The sequence below is a fragment of the Lepisosteus oculatus genome, chromosome 2 (genome assembly GCF_040954835.1).
Source record: "Lepisosteus oculatus isolate fLepOcu1 chromosome 2, fLepOcu1.hap2, whole genome shotgun sequence".
NCBI lineage: Eukaryota > Metazoa > Chordata > Actinopteri > Semionotiformes > Lepisosteidae > Lepisosteus > Lepisosteus oculatus.
In genome coordinates, this window is record NC_090697.1 from 46,135,490 (window position 1) to 46,150,757 (window position 15,268).

At 39.4% G+C, this 15,268-nt stretch overlaps 1 protein-coding gene across 7 annotated transcripts in view; it reads left to right on the forward strand.

Moving 5' to 3' along the window:
- Positions 1-826: 826 nt before the first annotated feature.
- Positions 827-15,268, forward strand: part of lpgat1 (lysophosphatidylglycerol acyltransferase 1) — a 79,491-nt gene continuing 65,049 nt past the window's right edge. Inside the window, exons 1-3 of one of the 7 annotated variants that reach the window (XM_069178683.1) lie at positions 827-1,295; positions 1,725-1,939; positions 2,428-2,693. In XM_069178683.1, the coding sequence (XP_069034784.1) occupies positions 2,456-2,693 (238 nt within the window). In that variant the 5' untranslated portion in view covers positions 827-1,295; positions 1,725-1,939; positions 2,428-2,455. Of the gene's footprint in view, positions 1,296-1,724; positions 1,940-2,427; positions 2,694-2,893; positions 3,048-5,269; positions 5,319-15,268 lie in introns of those variants that run through there. The other 6 variants (XM_015347616.2, XM_015347625.2, XM_015347640.2 and 3 more) reach the window with 6 other exon arrangements.

Here is a 15,268-nt window from a genome sequence, read left to right on the forward strand (position 1 = left end):
CATAATATGGAGAGGCATTTCAGTGGTTGGGATTGGGGCACTTGTGAGGATAGAGGGTACAGTAAATGAAGCCAGTTACAGGCAAATCTTTGAGACAAACCTGCTTCAGTCAGCAAATGACCTTAAACCTGTGGCAAAGATCTCAACCAGGAAATGACCCCAAGCATAAAGCCAATGCTAAACTGCAGTGTCTTCAGATGAAGAAGGTGAATGTCCTTGAGTGGCCCAGCCAAAGCAAAAACATTTCACTGTATTAAAAACTCTGGTTATAACACAACAATATTTGCAATTGTTCAAGTGTTGGGTGGGTGGGAGTACTTTCTGGACACTGTAATAGTGTGTGTGTGGGTATTTAGAGACTGAAACTACCATGTAACTGCCCAGAAAGTGCAGTTCAGCTAAGGCAGAACAGTATCAGAAGCCTTTTACAACAGACAAATAGTAACATTTCATGATTATGCTTTTAAAATACTATGCCCGGCTCGGTGGTACAAGGCATCTTCATAATTGTTCAATAAAATTCAAGTTGTCGTACTCAGTGGTGGTTAAAGTGAAAAAGCAGTACTGTTCTGTTAACATCACTGCCCTCACGTCCTCATTCCGTCCCGTTTTTTTAAATCTCCATTCACTTCACCAACTGTTATGTTGTTGGTGACCTTGAAAAGGGGGGACTTAAAGAGAGGCATGGCACCAATTGAGCCAGAGAGGGAGCCAAAACGTTTCTGAAGAGACTGCAGGTTATAATAAATCCTTGGGCTCTTCTCTGAACCTCCTTTCGGTCTTGCATGCATCGTATTCTCTGCCCTTGCTGCGTGCGCACAGCGACGTTCTCTGTCAGAGGTGACGTCATAAAGAGATTCTCCTCGGGGCGGCTGCAGGAGAGAGTATTGCAAATAAAACTGAGCAAATTACAAGAGGGTACTGCACTTTAACGGGATCTTTATTGTAATAAAAAGTGCGTTTACATGGTCGCGCAGCAGATACATGAATACCTCAGGACATTTTCCAAGCACAGCTGAAAGCAGACGTGAAGGACTCTCCTAACTCTGAAAAAAAGCGGGTGTTGTAAATGCTCATCATCTGGTGCTCAAGTGTTGAAGAATCCATATCTAAACTGGTCAGCACGCATTTAAAGAATTCCATTTAAATACTCGGGATGTGGTCGGGCGGCATAACGGCAAGGTGTCTTCCTGGCTTGACGAATAACACCCTGGATATGAAAGAAACTACATGTGACTGGCTTTAGACATCCATCTTTTTTAGATCAGCTGGCGTTTGCACTGGGTCTGAAGAGTGTGAGTAGGATTTAAAATGTTAATAGCTCCTTGCACCGTGAGAGATTTGATCCACAGGGTCGGGGCACTTTGTATGCACAAGGCAAACGAGCCCTTCGTTACATTCATTGAGAAAGGGAACTCTGCTCCGTGCGGAGAGGCTTCAGAAAAGACATACGAGGGAAATCGTGAAAAAGATTAATCCACTCTCTAACGTTATTTTAATAGGATCGTACCACGATATGACTGTACGAGGTGTGTAAGAGACCTACCAACAAAACACGCCTGCGATTTAAGATCTTTTTAATCAGATCGATTGATACTGTGAATCAGTTATAAATACAACGAAGAGCAGTGGGCACAATTGACTCGAATCCAAGTTAATGAGGTTACTCACGTTGTGTAACCCATGGACGTTTATTGTTAGATATATTGCTGTTTATTTTACAGAAACCCGTTTCAGTCTCGTCACTTCCCTGTTAGCAGCACCATGACTAGACTGAGCGCGGTCTCCGCTGCGTCTTAGCTCCGAAGCCGGAGAGACGGCTGTGCCCGTGACCTCCCCGCAGCCGCTAATGCAAGCCTAGAAAGAGACGCGATCGTACCCCTCGGCCTTCCGCAGCTCATGATCCTGAAGGCGCCTGTTGCAAAGGCTGCATCGTGAGGTAAATTAGGTGTAACATGAAACATTCGCGTAGCCGTGAACGTCTGGTATTTGTCCACGAGGGTGACATGCTAAATTCCTTAATGTTGCATTCAGGGTGTAACTGGGTTTCTGTTTCTACTGCTCAGGCAACTTCTAACTTCCAGTAGCATTTGCAAGACCACCAGTTTGTGAGATCATAATGGTACATTAAAAATGGAAACTACTACAGTTGTTATGCTTATTTGCAAATCAGTTATTTAAATGGAAATGGAAGCTTTTTCGTTAATATGTGATTAAATAAATACTTTCTTGGGAATCTTTGTGCAAACTCAGCTAGGCTCTGAAGCTCTGTAGAGAAGTGCGGCGGTCTCCGTTTTATCCTAAACGCAGACTTAAAACTCGCCCCAGTTTTAATGACACGTCTTGTTTGCTCATTGAATGCGCTCGTGGAATTTGTACTGCCCTACGGCTGCTGGTCATATTAATTTGGTTTTATTCGCACTACAGGCAGAACTACAGCTGGGAGGGGAAGAGAATGGCCCTAACCTTTGAAGAAGCCCGCAGGCTGGGCTGGATTCTGCTAAAGGCTATCATCCGGTTCGCCTTCATGATCATCAATAATCTCGTTGCCATTCCTTCCTATGTTTTATACTTAATAGCACTGCAACCCTTGAGGTTGATGGACAGTCACACTTTTTGGACTATTGAAGGAGTCATGTTTAAATGGCTTTTAGCAATGGTGTCGTCTTGGGGCTGGGTGGCAGGATACACAGGTAAGAGGACGCTCTGCATCACTGTGGCTGATACAGTGACTGCTTTTTGGAATTGTTGACTATCTTTTGAATCAGATGTATAGTGGAATGTTTTTTGAGTATTGCTACTTGCTATTTGGCTTACAAATTAGAGTGTTTGTCATTATTAGATTTAATCTTTACTTGCCTTGCAGTTACATTTCTCAACCTGTTATTTCTGAATTCCATGTCATTCCATGTCTGAAATCACAATTTTGTATTGTCTCACTCTGAGGGTAAGGCAGTACCTTAAGGTCCTCAAACCCGTATTTCACTCCTGTCTCAGAATTACCTGCCAGCTTCCGCTCACAAACGTGGGATCACATTGCTGTCCAGGTAATTACATAAGACTGTAAATTATCTCCTTTATTGTCTCAAATACAGACACTGTGCAATCATGACCTTAGTATTAATAGAGTAGCCCACCTATATGTTGCTGTGCCTTGTTTTAGTTTTTTACCTGTCTCCTGCATGTGAGTGTTCTAAGAATTTGGGTCAAGTACAAATGTTCTGGTACTTTTCAGAGATCCCTCCTTGATTTTTATATTTTGTTCAGTGTACTGTATCCTCATATGCTTACATTGACACTTTTGTCTAGGCCTGCCAGTGTTTCTATAACTTCCTGTGCTTGTTTCACTTTCACGCTTCCACGCTGATTTAGTTTTACTGAACATTTATCACCTCATATCAAATCTGCTGTCTGGTCCTGGGCTTGTCTGGCCTGTGGATCCTTCTGTGTGAAGTTTGCATGTCCCTCCAGTGGTTGGTTGGAAAAACTTTTCTGGATGCTTTGGTTTCTTCCCACCTTCTAAGATGTGATGTCCAGGATTAGTTGGTCATTTGAAATTGTTCCTTTCCTTTGGATCCAGTGCTGGGCTGTGTGCCATCCAGGAAGGGAACAGATTTGTGCTCTGTCTAACCAGGTGCTTCTGAGATGTTGCTGTGACATGGAATCAGGGCTTAAGAGGCTTTCTAATGCTACATGGAGGATAAAAACAAATTACAACAAATTCTGTGTCCCACATTTTCTTTTACTTTTCATTTTGATACGTTCTGATTTGAATCGTCCCAGAGAAAGTGCATCTGCCTATAATTCACTTTCTCTAAGAGTTTCTTCCTGAAATTCGAGAAAGCTAACTGGGGGGAGGAAAACAGTAAGGAATTATTTTTTAGATGGTGCTTTTCTGTATTTGGAAATATCGTAAAAAAATATGATTTTTTAGCGCTAAGTGCTCTTCTTTGGGAGCTTGTGTGAGCAAAAGCATGGAGAATGCCGTTTTCAAGAACTATATAAACTGTGAAACATTTTTTTGCAGTCTGTGATATCGGACTTCTGTAGACTTATCCCTGCATCTCCAGGGACTGATTCACAATTTCAGAAGACTTCAGCAAATGAGTCTTAACTTTTTTAATGTTTGTCTGTTTTGGTTACAGTGGACTAAAATGTCTATAAATGAAATTTCACATGACATGTCTATTGTTTTAGGGACAATACTACTGCAATGATTCCATACCATATGAATCATGTATTCAGTGAATGCTCAACAACTGCAGTATTTAAATATGAAATATACAGTAGTATTTCTGAGTTTGGATAAAATAATTCATACATCTGGATTAAAATGATCAAAGTCTGGGAACACGTCTCAAAGTCATCTCAAAGTAGCAGAAGTAAATGGCTTATTCTGAAAACCCGATGTACCATCAAAGACTCAGTGCTGAAAGAAATATATCCTGTTGAAGTTCTTTAATGACCGACTTTGTGTTAAGGACATAAGAGCGCATTGCATCTGCTAGCCAATCTTCCTCTCGTTTGATACAGCTTTTTCAACAAAAATGAACAAGTCATCCATGCGAACGTACTCGGAACGTCCCATGTAGTCAGAACTGTTTTCCAATTTTTTAAAGTGTTTAAAAGTTAAACGGAGAGGCATATACAGTATACGTGAAAATCCAAATGGGCTTTACGTTTAAAATAAATGTATATTGTATGTAGTTTTCTATCAATTCATAATACACATTTTATCAGAAAGATTTGTTACGATATAGTACATTACCGTTCTGATTATTAAATGCCTGGATGAAAACGTGGTTTACCGAAGTCCAGCATTCTGTGTTTTATTTTCACCGGAATTATGTTCCTTTATCTTTTTGTACTAGGGCAAACTGCAAAAGACTTATGTAGAGTGTAAAGGAAATAAGTGTTATTGTCAGCTTTATGTTTTTAATAGTAAAGTCTAAGCGCTGAAAACACGTCGTGATGAAAATGCTTACTCCCCTTTGTTCGTTTAACGGGACAGAACAAAAAACTGCTCAAGTTAATAGTTTGGCGGCTGTGCTCCTTATTATATTTTATATCAGGTACAGCCTGCAAAGAGGAATTTCATATACCTAAATCGGGGTGGTTTGTGATTTTTGACTGCTTGTTTGGCTCACGGTGTGAATGTTGAATGGCGGTTATAACGACACGTGCTCAGAGCGCATCGTGGAATGTGGAACTTGCTGTTCAAATGCTAGCTGGTGACCTGCACGTGCGGGGACTGGATAATCCCATACAGTTTCATATTGCGGAGATGGGTAATGCTACAGACATTGTAGAAGGAGTCGGTAACCAATTTATCAAATTAATACATTTAATGGGAACTGATTTTATATTAATATAGAGGTAGTTTGATGTGTCTGGCTTGACTTATAGCTACAGTATGTGCCATATACCTGATTGCTGACCGTAGAAAATTAAAAGCCAACACATTTCGTTAACAAATGCGCCCATGCGTCACACCGTGTCCTCCTTTTATTTTTATCTACATGCAGCATTTTTGCTGACAAGCGTGTGTTCCCACTTTCAGATTCTTTGCTATTCATTGCACTTTTCTCCAACCGTTGACTACCAGTACGTACTCTGGGATTTGCAAGATTTCTTTAAAACTTTTTCTGCCCTTTCTTAACATGTACAATGTGTTGGAGGCTTTTTTTTTGCATTTTCAAAACGCTCATGGAATATGTTCAGTTTTACTTACAATAAGTTATCTATCGTGCCTTGTACCTGAAGGTCAGTTTTTTCTTACAGCATGGACAATTCTAAAATGCTTTTCTTATTTGGTCTGAATAATAATGGACAGGATCTTATTTTATGCTTTTTAACACATTTTTAGCAGACACGATTACCAGAGGTTCGTCTGTTACGCTCTTTCTGACTTAACAGGTTCCATTTGAAATGCATTTGTGTTTACATGCCTGTTTTTTAAAAATAATTTTGATATTGTGTCGGCTGTAATTACATTTTGTTTGCTGTTATTGCTTCAGACATCCTTTGTGGCCTGACTGAAGTGGCATTTAACGCAACACAATTCTCGAAGTTGAGAGAGGATTTTTCTGACATATTCATAGTAAATGTGCCTAAAGATGACAACTTCCTGTGCCCCGTATGAGATATGTTTCTGCATACCCTGCATGCAGTATCTGTCTTTTTTCTAATCAGAAAGATTTGTCAGAAAGAAATAAATTTCTAATATTGCATGAGATATACTAGAAACCCACTAGTAAATTTTGTGCGCATATATGTCAACATTAAGAGCCATGACTTGATGACGGTTTTCGTGGCCTTAGGCAACATAGCTAGAAACTAAAAAAAAAATCAACAAAAGGCTGTTTAATCCATTTTCCTTTTTTGTTGATGTTCCCTTATTTATTTTTTACCCCTATGTTTCAGTGTAAATTGACTTTTTTTCATTGAAACACATCAAAATGAACAGCAATATAAAATGCTGTAGGTCTTGTTTGCGTCTTGCCTGGTGAAGATCTTACCCTCACACAGCTATGGGAAGCAATATATGTGGAGCGACAGTTAGGTGTCATTCCTCCACCAACTTGTGTTTTTTTCTCATGCAGGATATCATTGTGTTGGTATGGTGGGATTAGAGCATAACGTACTATATGGTTATTGCTCTGCCTTTTTTGTGATTTTTATAACACCTCTCTTTAAGATGCATGAAGCACGTCTGGCCTCTTCAGTAGATCCTAATGTAGAAAAACATATTCATTGCCTTCTGATAGGATTCTTTTCTAGAAAGATTTGTTATAAGTAAATAAAATCTTACTATATTTTGCCTTACCAGAGCGATTGTTTCTTTATATTCTGACCAGCAAAAATACATGTGAAAAAATGCATGTATATTATTAGTAATGTTTAGTAAGGGATAGTTTCGGTGTCGGCTATAAACATTTATTTGAGGGATTGATGAGGCAAAGTGATGAGCAACTGTGATGTGTAGAGGAGCTCTCCTTTTTAAATTTAGCAGTTTTAGTTTTTCTAGTTGGAAAAGACAATCTTTAAAAAGGTGGGTTTAAATTCACACAATTGTAAGTAAACACAAAGACCAGTTAATGCTTCATAGTAAAAGTATTCACAGTTTCTGAATACAAGTTTCATTCCACAAAATCTCTGTTTCTAGACCACATGTGAACTTAAGGGTTTTATCAATTTAATTTTTTTAACATTACTGTAGCAGTGTTTTGATGCAACAGTAGTGACTGTCCTTGAAAATTAACTTTGAATTGTACAGTTTAAGGCATCCCCAGTTAATTTTGGTTCCTAAGTGGGAGCATAGGTCTCCTAGAGGGAGAGTAAATTGATTCTCTTTATAAATCAGTATTGGCAGTTTTGAAATAACAGTGTAATAAATATGGCTGCTTCACCAGTTTAAAGTTCAGACCACCCCAGCGTTTCATTTAAATTGTGTATTTTTGTGTAATTGTGTAATGCTGTATGCCATCAAAAAACACAGAATCCAAGGATATTGATGCATCTCTTTGCCTAATTGTTATACACAATAGACAAATATTTTTGTTTTATTTGTTTTTTATTTAGCTGACAGGTTAGTTCATTGCTTTTTTTAAACGTGATCGTAGTTGTATGTGGAGACTTTCAAAACAAATTGGGCAGTTTCATTAAAAAAAAAGTAATTGGTTATTCTAAATTAGAAAAAAAAATATTCTAATGACTATTGCCCTGCAAATCTCAATGCACATTATGTTGAGAATATAGTTAATGCAGAAAAGTGAAGGGAATTTAGCATTTAGCCCCTGTTAAACTTTGTCAAGCAGTTAGTAGTATAGACTAATTTTCATTCTTGTGGTCTGTGTATAGGTGTTCATTGTTTGAAGGATTACATTTTATTAATTTGGGTGCCATTTAGTGCATTATATGTATATGTAGCAATGCTAGTCAGTATCATTTTTCATTTATCATTTGCAACTGTAATAGGTAATGGGGGGGGGGGGGATTTGCATAAAAAACTCCTGATTAATAGCATGTTTTATCATACAATGTCAAAGCAGATATCAGACTTATTTAACTGCAGATACTGCGATCTTTATGCTTGAAGCCTTAAACAAGCAGAAGCCCTCAAGTTTTATGTGGGTTTGTAAAGACTGGAGCTATGAGTCAGCATTTCTAACAGGTCAGTTAAACTTACCAGCAGAACTGGAGGCCAGTGAATCTCATTGTAGTAGAACAAAAACCTGCTTCTTAAAAGAAAAGAGATCAGCCAAGGTTACTAAGATACAGGAGACGTCATTCAAAGTGATGAAAAGCAATCAGAGAGCCATTGCAAAATATAAGTCATTGTTCCTAGGTTCCAAATGACGTGCCCTCAGTGACTGATCTTGAGACATTTACTCATTAACCTTGAAAGTATGTTGATGTGCACTGAACGACACTGATGCTCTTTAGTTTTATAAAATGCAGTGATTGTGCTGACTTGCCTGTCAGATTCTTCACCCTCTTCCTCCATTCTGGGATTGAAATCCCTTTTCATAAAAAGAGGTGCTACGTAATAATAATTCTTTATACTTTTATAGCGCTTTTCTGGACACTCCACTCAAATGCGTTACAGGCAGTGGGAACTCACCTCCACCACCATCAGTTTGTAGCATCCACCTGGTTTCATTAGATCATTTTCTGTATTGATCATACAGCAGCAACCATAGTGTGCCAGAACGCTCACCACACACCAGCTATCAGTGGGGAGGAGAACAGAGTAATGAAGCCAGTTCATAGATGGGGATTATTAGGAGGCCATTCCCATGGGAAATGTTGCCAGGACACCAGGGTAACATGCCTACACTTTTTAAGAAGTATAATGTGGTCATTTATAATGACCACAGAGAGTCAGGACCTTGGTTTGACGTCACATCCATAGGATGGCACCCATTTATAGTATAGTGTAACATCACTATACTGGGGCATTAGGACCCACACAGACTGCAGGGTGAGCACCCCCTAATGGCCCCACTAACACCTCTTCCAGCAGAAACCTTCTCTTTCTCAGGAGGTCTCCCTTCCAGGTACTGACCAGGCGCACACCTGCTGAGCTTCAGTGGGTTACTGGTTGTGAGCTGCAGGGTGAATGTGGCTCCTGGCTTTACATGGCATGTCTCTCTTGTTGATGAAGCAGACCCTGTGTGCGTGAATGATCCAGGAGAACAATGGGTGGAATGGGGATGGAAAATGAGGTTTATTCAGGCTTTGTTCCTCTAATAGCTGTATAATTTATTTAAAGGCCTGTTCCCTCTGCCTGGGTGGACTTGTTCTTAGAAGAGCTGTCTGTGATTTGATCGGATAAACTGAAAGATACAACACACCTATTATTATATCAATTCCTATTGATTGTTCGTTCTTTCATTCCTTAGCCCTTGTAGTGTAGTTTTCCATTTTGTTAACAGTGTACTTAGGTTTTTAAGAATGTTCAAAATATACAGTATACTGTATATAGGCTCTTTTGTGTAGTCTGTCATATGTTTTCATGTAGTTTTCTTTCTTCGTATGTCCTTTTTAGTCTGAGATGAAAAGGTGTGTTTTTGACCCTGTGAAATGTTGAAATAGGCATTTCATTACTTTTTTTCCTTTGGAGTTGAAGAAAATCGTCTTTTCCTCAACTCCAAATGGTAGAGGAAAGCACGGGATTAATGACTGGTTGACCATTAAGGATTTGCTGCAGGTCTTGCTGTATGATCAATACAGAAAATGATCTAATGAAACCAGCTGGGTAATGAGCTGGTCTGCTGTGCATGTATAGCACACAGAAAAGGGAACCTCAAGTTCCGCAAAAGTTGTAATACCGTTAACATAACAATTTTCTGATTCATGTGTACGGTTTCACTATCTTGCTTTTTATTTCTATTTGGAGAATACAAGTCAGATAATTTGTAATTTGTCTGTGGTAGGTGAAAGATTATGGGAGTAAGGATTTCAGTGGAAAAGATGATGATTTTCCAAGGAGGGTCTCTTATCAACTTCTTCCACTGTTTATGATGTTGCCTTGTCCAAAGGTTTATCTTGATTAAACATTACAGGGAGCTAAATGACCATGTTTGAAAGCTCATGGATTTAGCTACATTCTTTGGTGTAGTTGCCTTAGCAACTAACTAGACTTTAACAAACAGCACTAAGTCTTCCTAATGATAATAAATGCCTGAAAATACTCACCGTTAGTGTGACTCACATGCAATGTTGTATCACAGATGGGTTTGCAGAAACGTTTGCGCTCCTCTCATCTAATTGTTGGATAGCATGTCTAAAGTTATCCGCATCTGACAATGTATCAAAGAAACTGGTGTAATTATGCTTTTTCCATCTTTTAAATCCACTTCATTTTGTTCTTAAACATTTCAGCAAGTTCAGATCTATATGGATATGAATTATTTTACAGCGATTTTAATGACACACAACAGTATTTGTCACATCTTGCTTTCCGGGGCAGCCCCGATCCTCGTTTTCATTCCATATTAGACATTAATTACTTCATTAAACCAATTATTTGGATAAGAAAATTAAATGACTTATTAAGTTTAAATGATTTGCTAATTGAAAATTACATCAAGCTGTAGAACTCACTTGTAGAATGGCTTGCCAGCAGCCATATCACCTTGCAACTCACAACTGGCAGCCCACTGAAGCTAAGCAGGTGTGAGCCTGGTCAGTTCCTGGATGGGAGACCTCCTGGGAAAAACTAAGGTTGCTGCTGGAAGAGGTGTTAGTGGGGCCAGCAGGGGGTACTCACCCTGCGGTCCATGTGGGTCCTAATGCCCCAGTATAGTGACGGGGACACTATACTGTAAAAACAGGCGCCATCCTTCGGATGAGATGTAAAACCACTTCATTACTCTGCTCTCCTCCCCACTAATAACTGATGTGTGGTGAGCGTTTTGGCACACTATGGCTGCCGTCGCATCATCCAGGTGGATGCTGCACAATGGTTGGTGGTGGAGGGGAGTCCCCATTACCTATAAAGTGCTTTGAGTGGAGTGTCCAGAAAAGCGCTATATAAGTGTAGCAATTATTATTATTATTATTATTATTATTATAACTCAAGCCCTTGAAAACTATAAATGTGTGGAGGCAAACGCATCAACATTTTTGTTTTACTTAGGAATTGATGGTTAACTTTATAATAACTCTAATTATATTGTAACCTAATTTTAAAATAGCTAGGTATGTGTTTTTCACACCTCGGCTTTCAGCTGTGAACCCACAACCGCACACGGGAGAGGATGAGGAGACGTTTGCAGACCCATCCCCTTTCGGGCCCGTGAGCTTTTAATACCTCACTGGCAACACACTCCCCTGGGGCCACAGGGGTCGCTGTTGCTTTGAGCCAACTGTGCCTGGAGTGTCTAATCTTACCCTAACCTTGGCCTTTTTGTGTGCAGTTGCTTGGGGAATGCTGGGCATGTTTGGCTTGTGACATGACACAGGCTTGGACTCCTGATCCTAGAACTCGGCCTGTGTTCAGCCGAGCACCTTTAACTGCTTCAGCTACTCGGGATGCCCCTTCTACATCGAGAATTGTGCAGATGACGAATCAGCACACGGATGGGTCTGAGGAGAATAAGGATTTACACCATGGCTCTTTAGATAAGCCCATACATTCCTCATTATTTTTTCATTTTAAAGTAGTACTTTATATATTTTAATATTTCTCCTAATTTTCAAGAAACGTACTCTTAGTCTCTGTTGCAAATTCCATACTTGCTTTGAACTTTACCAGCCCCTCTGTAGATTTTAGAAGACCACAAAAGAATCCAGTTTTAAAGTCTGAAAACCATGGCAACCATTTCTTTCCTGTTTTGGCTAGTTAAGAGTTCACCCTTGTTACCAAACCATTACCAAAACAAAACAGTTGTAGAAAGCGGTCTCTTTTTTCTTGTCTTTAAATTTGTCTTCTCTTCAGTCTCTCTCATGTATATAACTTTTTATTTTGTTCACATTAAAATATCCCATACAGTACAGTTTTAACCATCACATTCGCAATATAAACGATATTGCCAACTACAGAAAAAACACATTTGCCCATTTCTGTTATTAGTAGAGGGAAAGTGAGAGGTGTGAAAGCTTTATTTAATGTTCTACAGTGGTATATAAGACTTAAGGACTGTAAGACAAGAAGAGGCAAAGATTTTGGAGATCCTCAGTTAAATACCTGGATAATCCTAGAATCTTGCTTCATCTCAATGTTTGAAACAACGGGACGGTAGTTTAATGTTTCCAAGCTAAATGGGAAGGGTGAACTGTAGTTAACAGAGCCTTAAAAAGGGAGGTTCGTCTCAGAGGGGTGGTATACAGATTAATACCTCAGTGTGGTTGGTTTGAGAAACAGCATAGCAAAGACAGGCATAACCGTGAAGTGAAGGCTGGGCTTGGAACTCCTCAATGGGGTGAACGTTTAAGAGAGAAGGAAGAAGGGGTCGAATCCCCTAGTCCTAATAGGAGCTGACTGGAGAGACTTGAGATCTACTGTCCTTCTGTGATGTAAGCTTTCTGTCTCTGATACTGGGATGGGGCAGGGCAGGGGTGACTTTCCGGTCTCTGATTGTCTTTTTTTTTAGCCAGTTCTTATTAAGCTAGAGCTGATAGCTCATGCTGATAGCTCAGCTATCAGCATGAGCTCATGAGATGCATGAGCTGAGTTAGATTAGGGTTGTGGTAGCATTTGTAAACTGCTTTTCAAAGCAAACAAAATATTTTGCTCTTTGCTGCATTTGCTGTATCTGTTTTATTTACTTTGTTCTCTGTGAGGTTAGAGTGTTCTGAAATGTCATCCGGTTCTCTGTCCACAGTCTCCCGCCCTTGTGTTACAAAGGCACTGACACGGTTGCATGACAGTTTGGTGCCTGGCTGAATATAGACTGCGATTATTATGCATTCACCTCATAGCAGATAGGGCAGCTGCCCAGAATTCCATGATTTTCATTTTCCTTTCTTCAGAAGGACACCTGGGGGAGAGCATTGTGGGCCAGTTTGTTTTTGAATGAGCCGTGTAAATAAGAATCATGCATTATTCATGAAGGACAGGTACTTCTGGGGTCACCTGATGAATTAGGGTAGATGTTCAAGAAGTGTAAAGAAAGATTCATTATTTGAATAATTAGCCAAACTTCTTTAATAGTAGTACACAATTAAGGAGGAAACACTTCATTTAAAGTTAGTCTTATATTGTAGATTGTGTAAATTTGTGTATGTAGTGATTTGGATAATATTGAGTGACTTGCCTTGGGTATTTCTGTGTACGCTGAAGATGATCGCATTTGTTCAAGTTGCCAAATTAAAAGTGTCATGGGAATGAGTAGAGATCTGATGGCAAAAAGGACTGATTTTTGTGCTGCAGCCAAATTTACAATCTGAAGTTGTCACTTTAAGCGTATCCTGGGCCATTATAGCACTTACTGTAGCTCCCTGTGTCGTCTTTTTAGAAAGCAGTGAAATTGCACTCTCAAAATAAGCATGTAGTAGGGAACCAAAAGATTATGATTATTATACTCTAAATAGCTCCTAACAAATAATTTGCTAATGATTAATTCCTGGTTTACCATTTTTCATATGATGAATCATACAGTATATTGCTGTTGCCTGCTTCTCGCCCATTAGGATGTTGTTGCTTCTTACTGCTTAAGAAACATGAGTCACACAGGGTGGCCAAAATAAATAATTAAGGCAGTTTTCATGACCGTTACCTAATAAATGTTTGTGGTAACACATTTTAAATGTGATAGGAAAGCTTTTTTTTGTCTTAACTTTCTCCCTGGTTCATAAATTGTCAAGAAAACAGTCTGCTGCAGTTGTGTATTCTCTTTCTTATCAATGCAAATTCTCAGGGTGTTGTGTGTTTGATATGTTTAATTTTTTTTCCACTTTTAAAAATAAAAATACAAGAAAGGTATGGCCATTTTCTTCAGGCATTTGTAAACTGCAAAGTCATTAAGTGACATGATTCCCCATCACTCTGTACTTTTTGTGATATAAACTGTGTCATAAAGCTTATTAATGCACAGAACAGGGGATCGGCACTAAGAAAAGATGCCTCCTTTACTGCCATTATTGGGGTTCAATTCCTGGAAAATAAGGGTAGTTATTTGCCCCAGATGTTAATTCACAGCACCGTGACAGTTTAGCTTGATGTCTACAGTTTGTTGGCTCAGTAAAATTTACTTTTTCCATCCCCCTCTCTCAGTTCACATAAGTGCCTATGCAAATTAACCCACCAGACAGAAACCAAAGCTTTTGGTTGCACTGCCGTTAAATCTTTCATAAACAAACGGGAGTCGTTATTGTAATCACCTTGAAAATCGCCCAGCAGTACATGGGGCATTGTCGAGACACGATAGCAAATGCATTGGAATTGAATGCTGCTGTTATTCTTTTTGACAACATGAGGTATATTAATTTGGTCCAAAAGTAGTAAAATAAGAAAATGGCACTAGTACCAACCATGGCACACTGCCACAGCTGTGGGTGATTGTGCAGAGGTTTGGACCGTTAAAACAGATTCATCTTATACACAGATGGTAAAATAATAAATAGGCATATAAAGATATTAGTAGTTGGACAGTCGGAGTAATGTAGTTTACAGCCACTCTGTACTGGTTCACCCCTACAGTAAACTTAACATTTTCAATGTTTGAATGCTTTTTAAATGAACCTTTAAATGTGATCTGTAACGTAGTTTGACACCTTATCGTTATTTATGTGGTATGTGAGCTTATCGGCAGGTCAAGACTCTCAGCCACAGGGGTCTGAATGACAGCATGGGGACACTGTTAGCACTCTTCCTAGCTTCTTCTTCTTCTTTTTCACAGCCTTAGTCCCAGACTGTCCTGGGGTCAGCTGCTTTGGTTGCTCTTCTCCATTTGTCTCTGTCGAGCACATCTTCCTCACTCACTTCACATACCTCCATATCTTTTCTCACACAATCTATCCATCTCTTTCTAGACCTGCCTCTTCCTCTGTTACCTTCCACCTCAAATTCCATTACCCTCTTTGTTACTTCCTCAACGTCCCTCCTCATGATATGTCCATACCACCGTAACCTCGCCTCTCGCATCTTCTCAACCACATCCACCACCCTACATCGTCTACGGATTTCTTCATTTCTGATCTTATCCTTCATTGAAATCTGCAGAATCCATCTCAACATCCTCATTTCAGTTCTTCTCATCAAGTTCTCTTCCCTCTTTCCAACTGCCAAGCATTCAGCTCCATATAGTAGTACAGGTCTAAT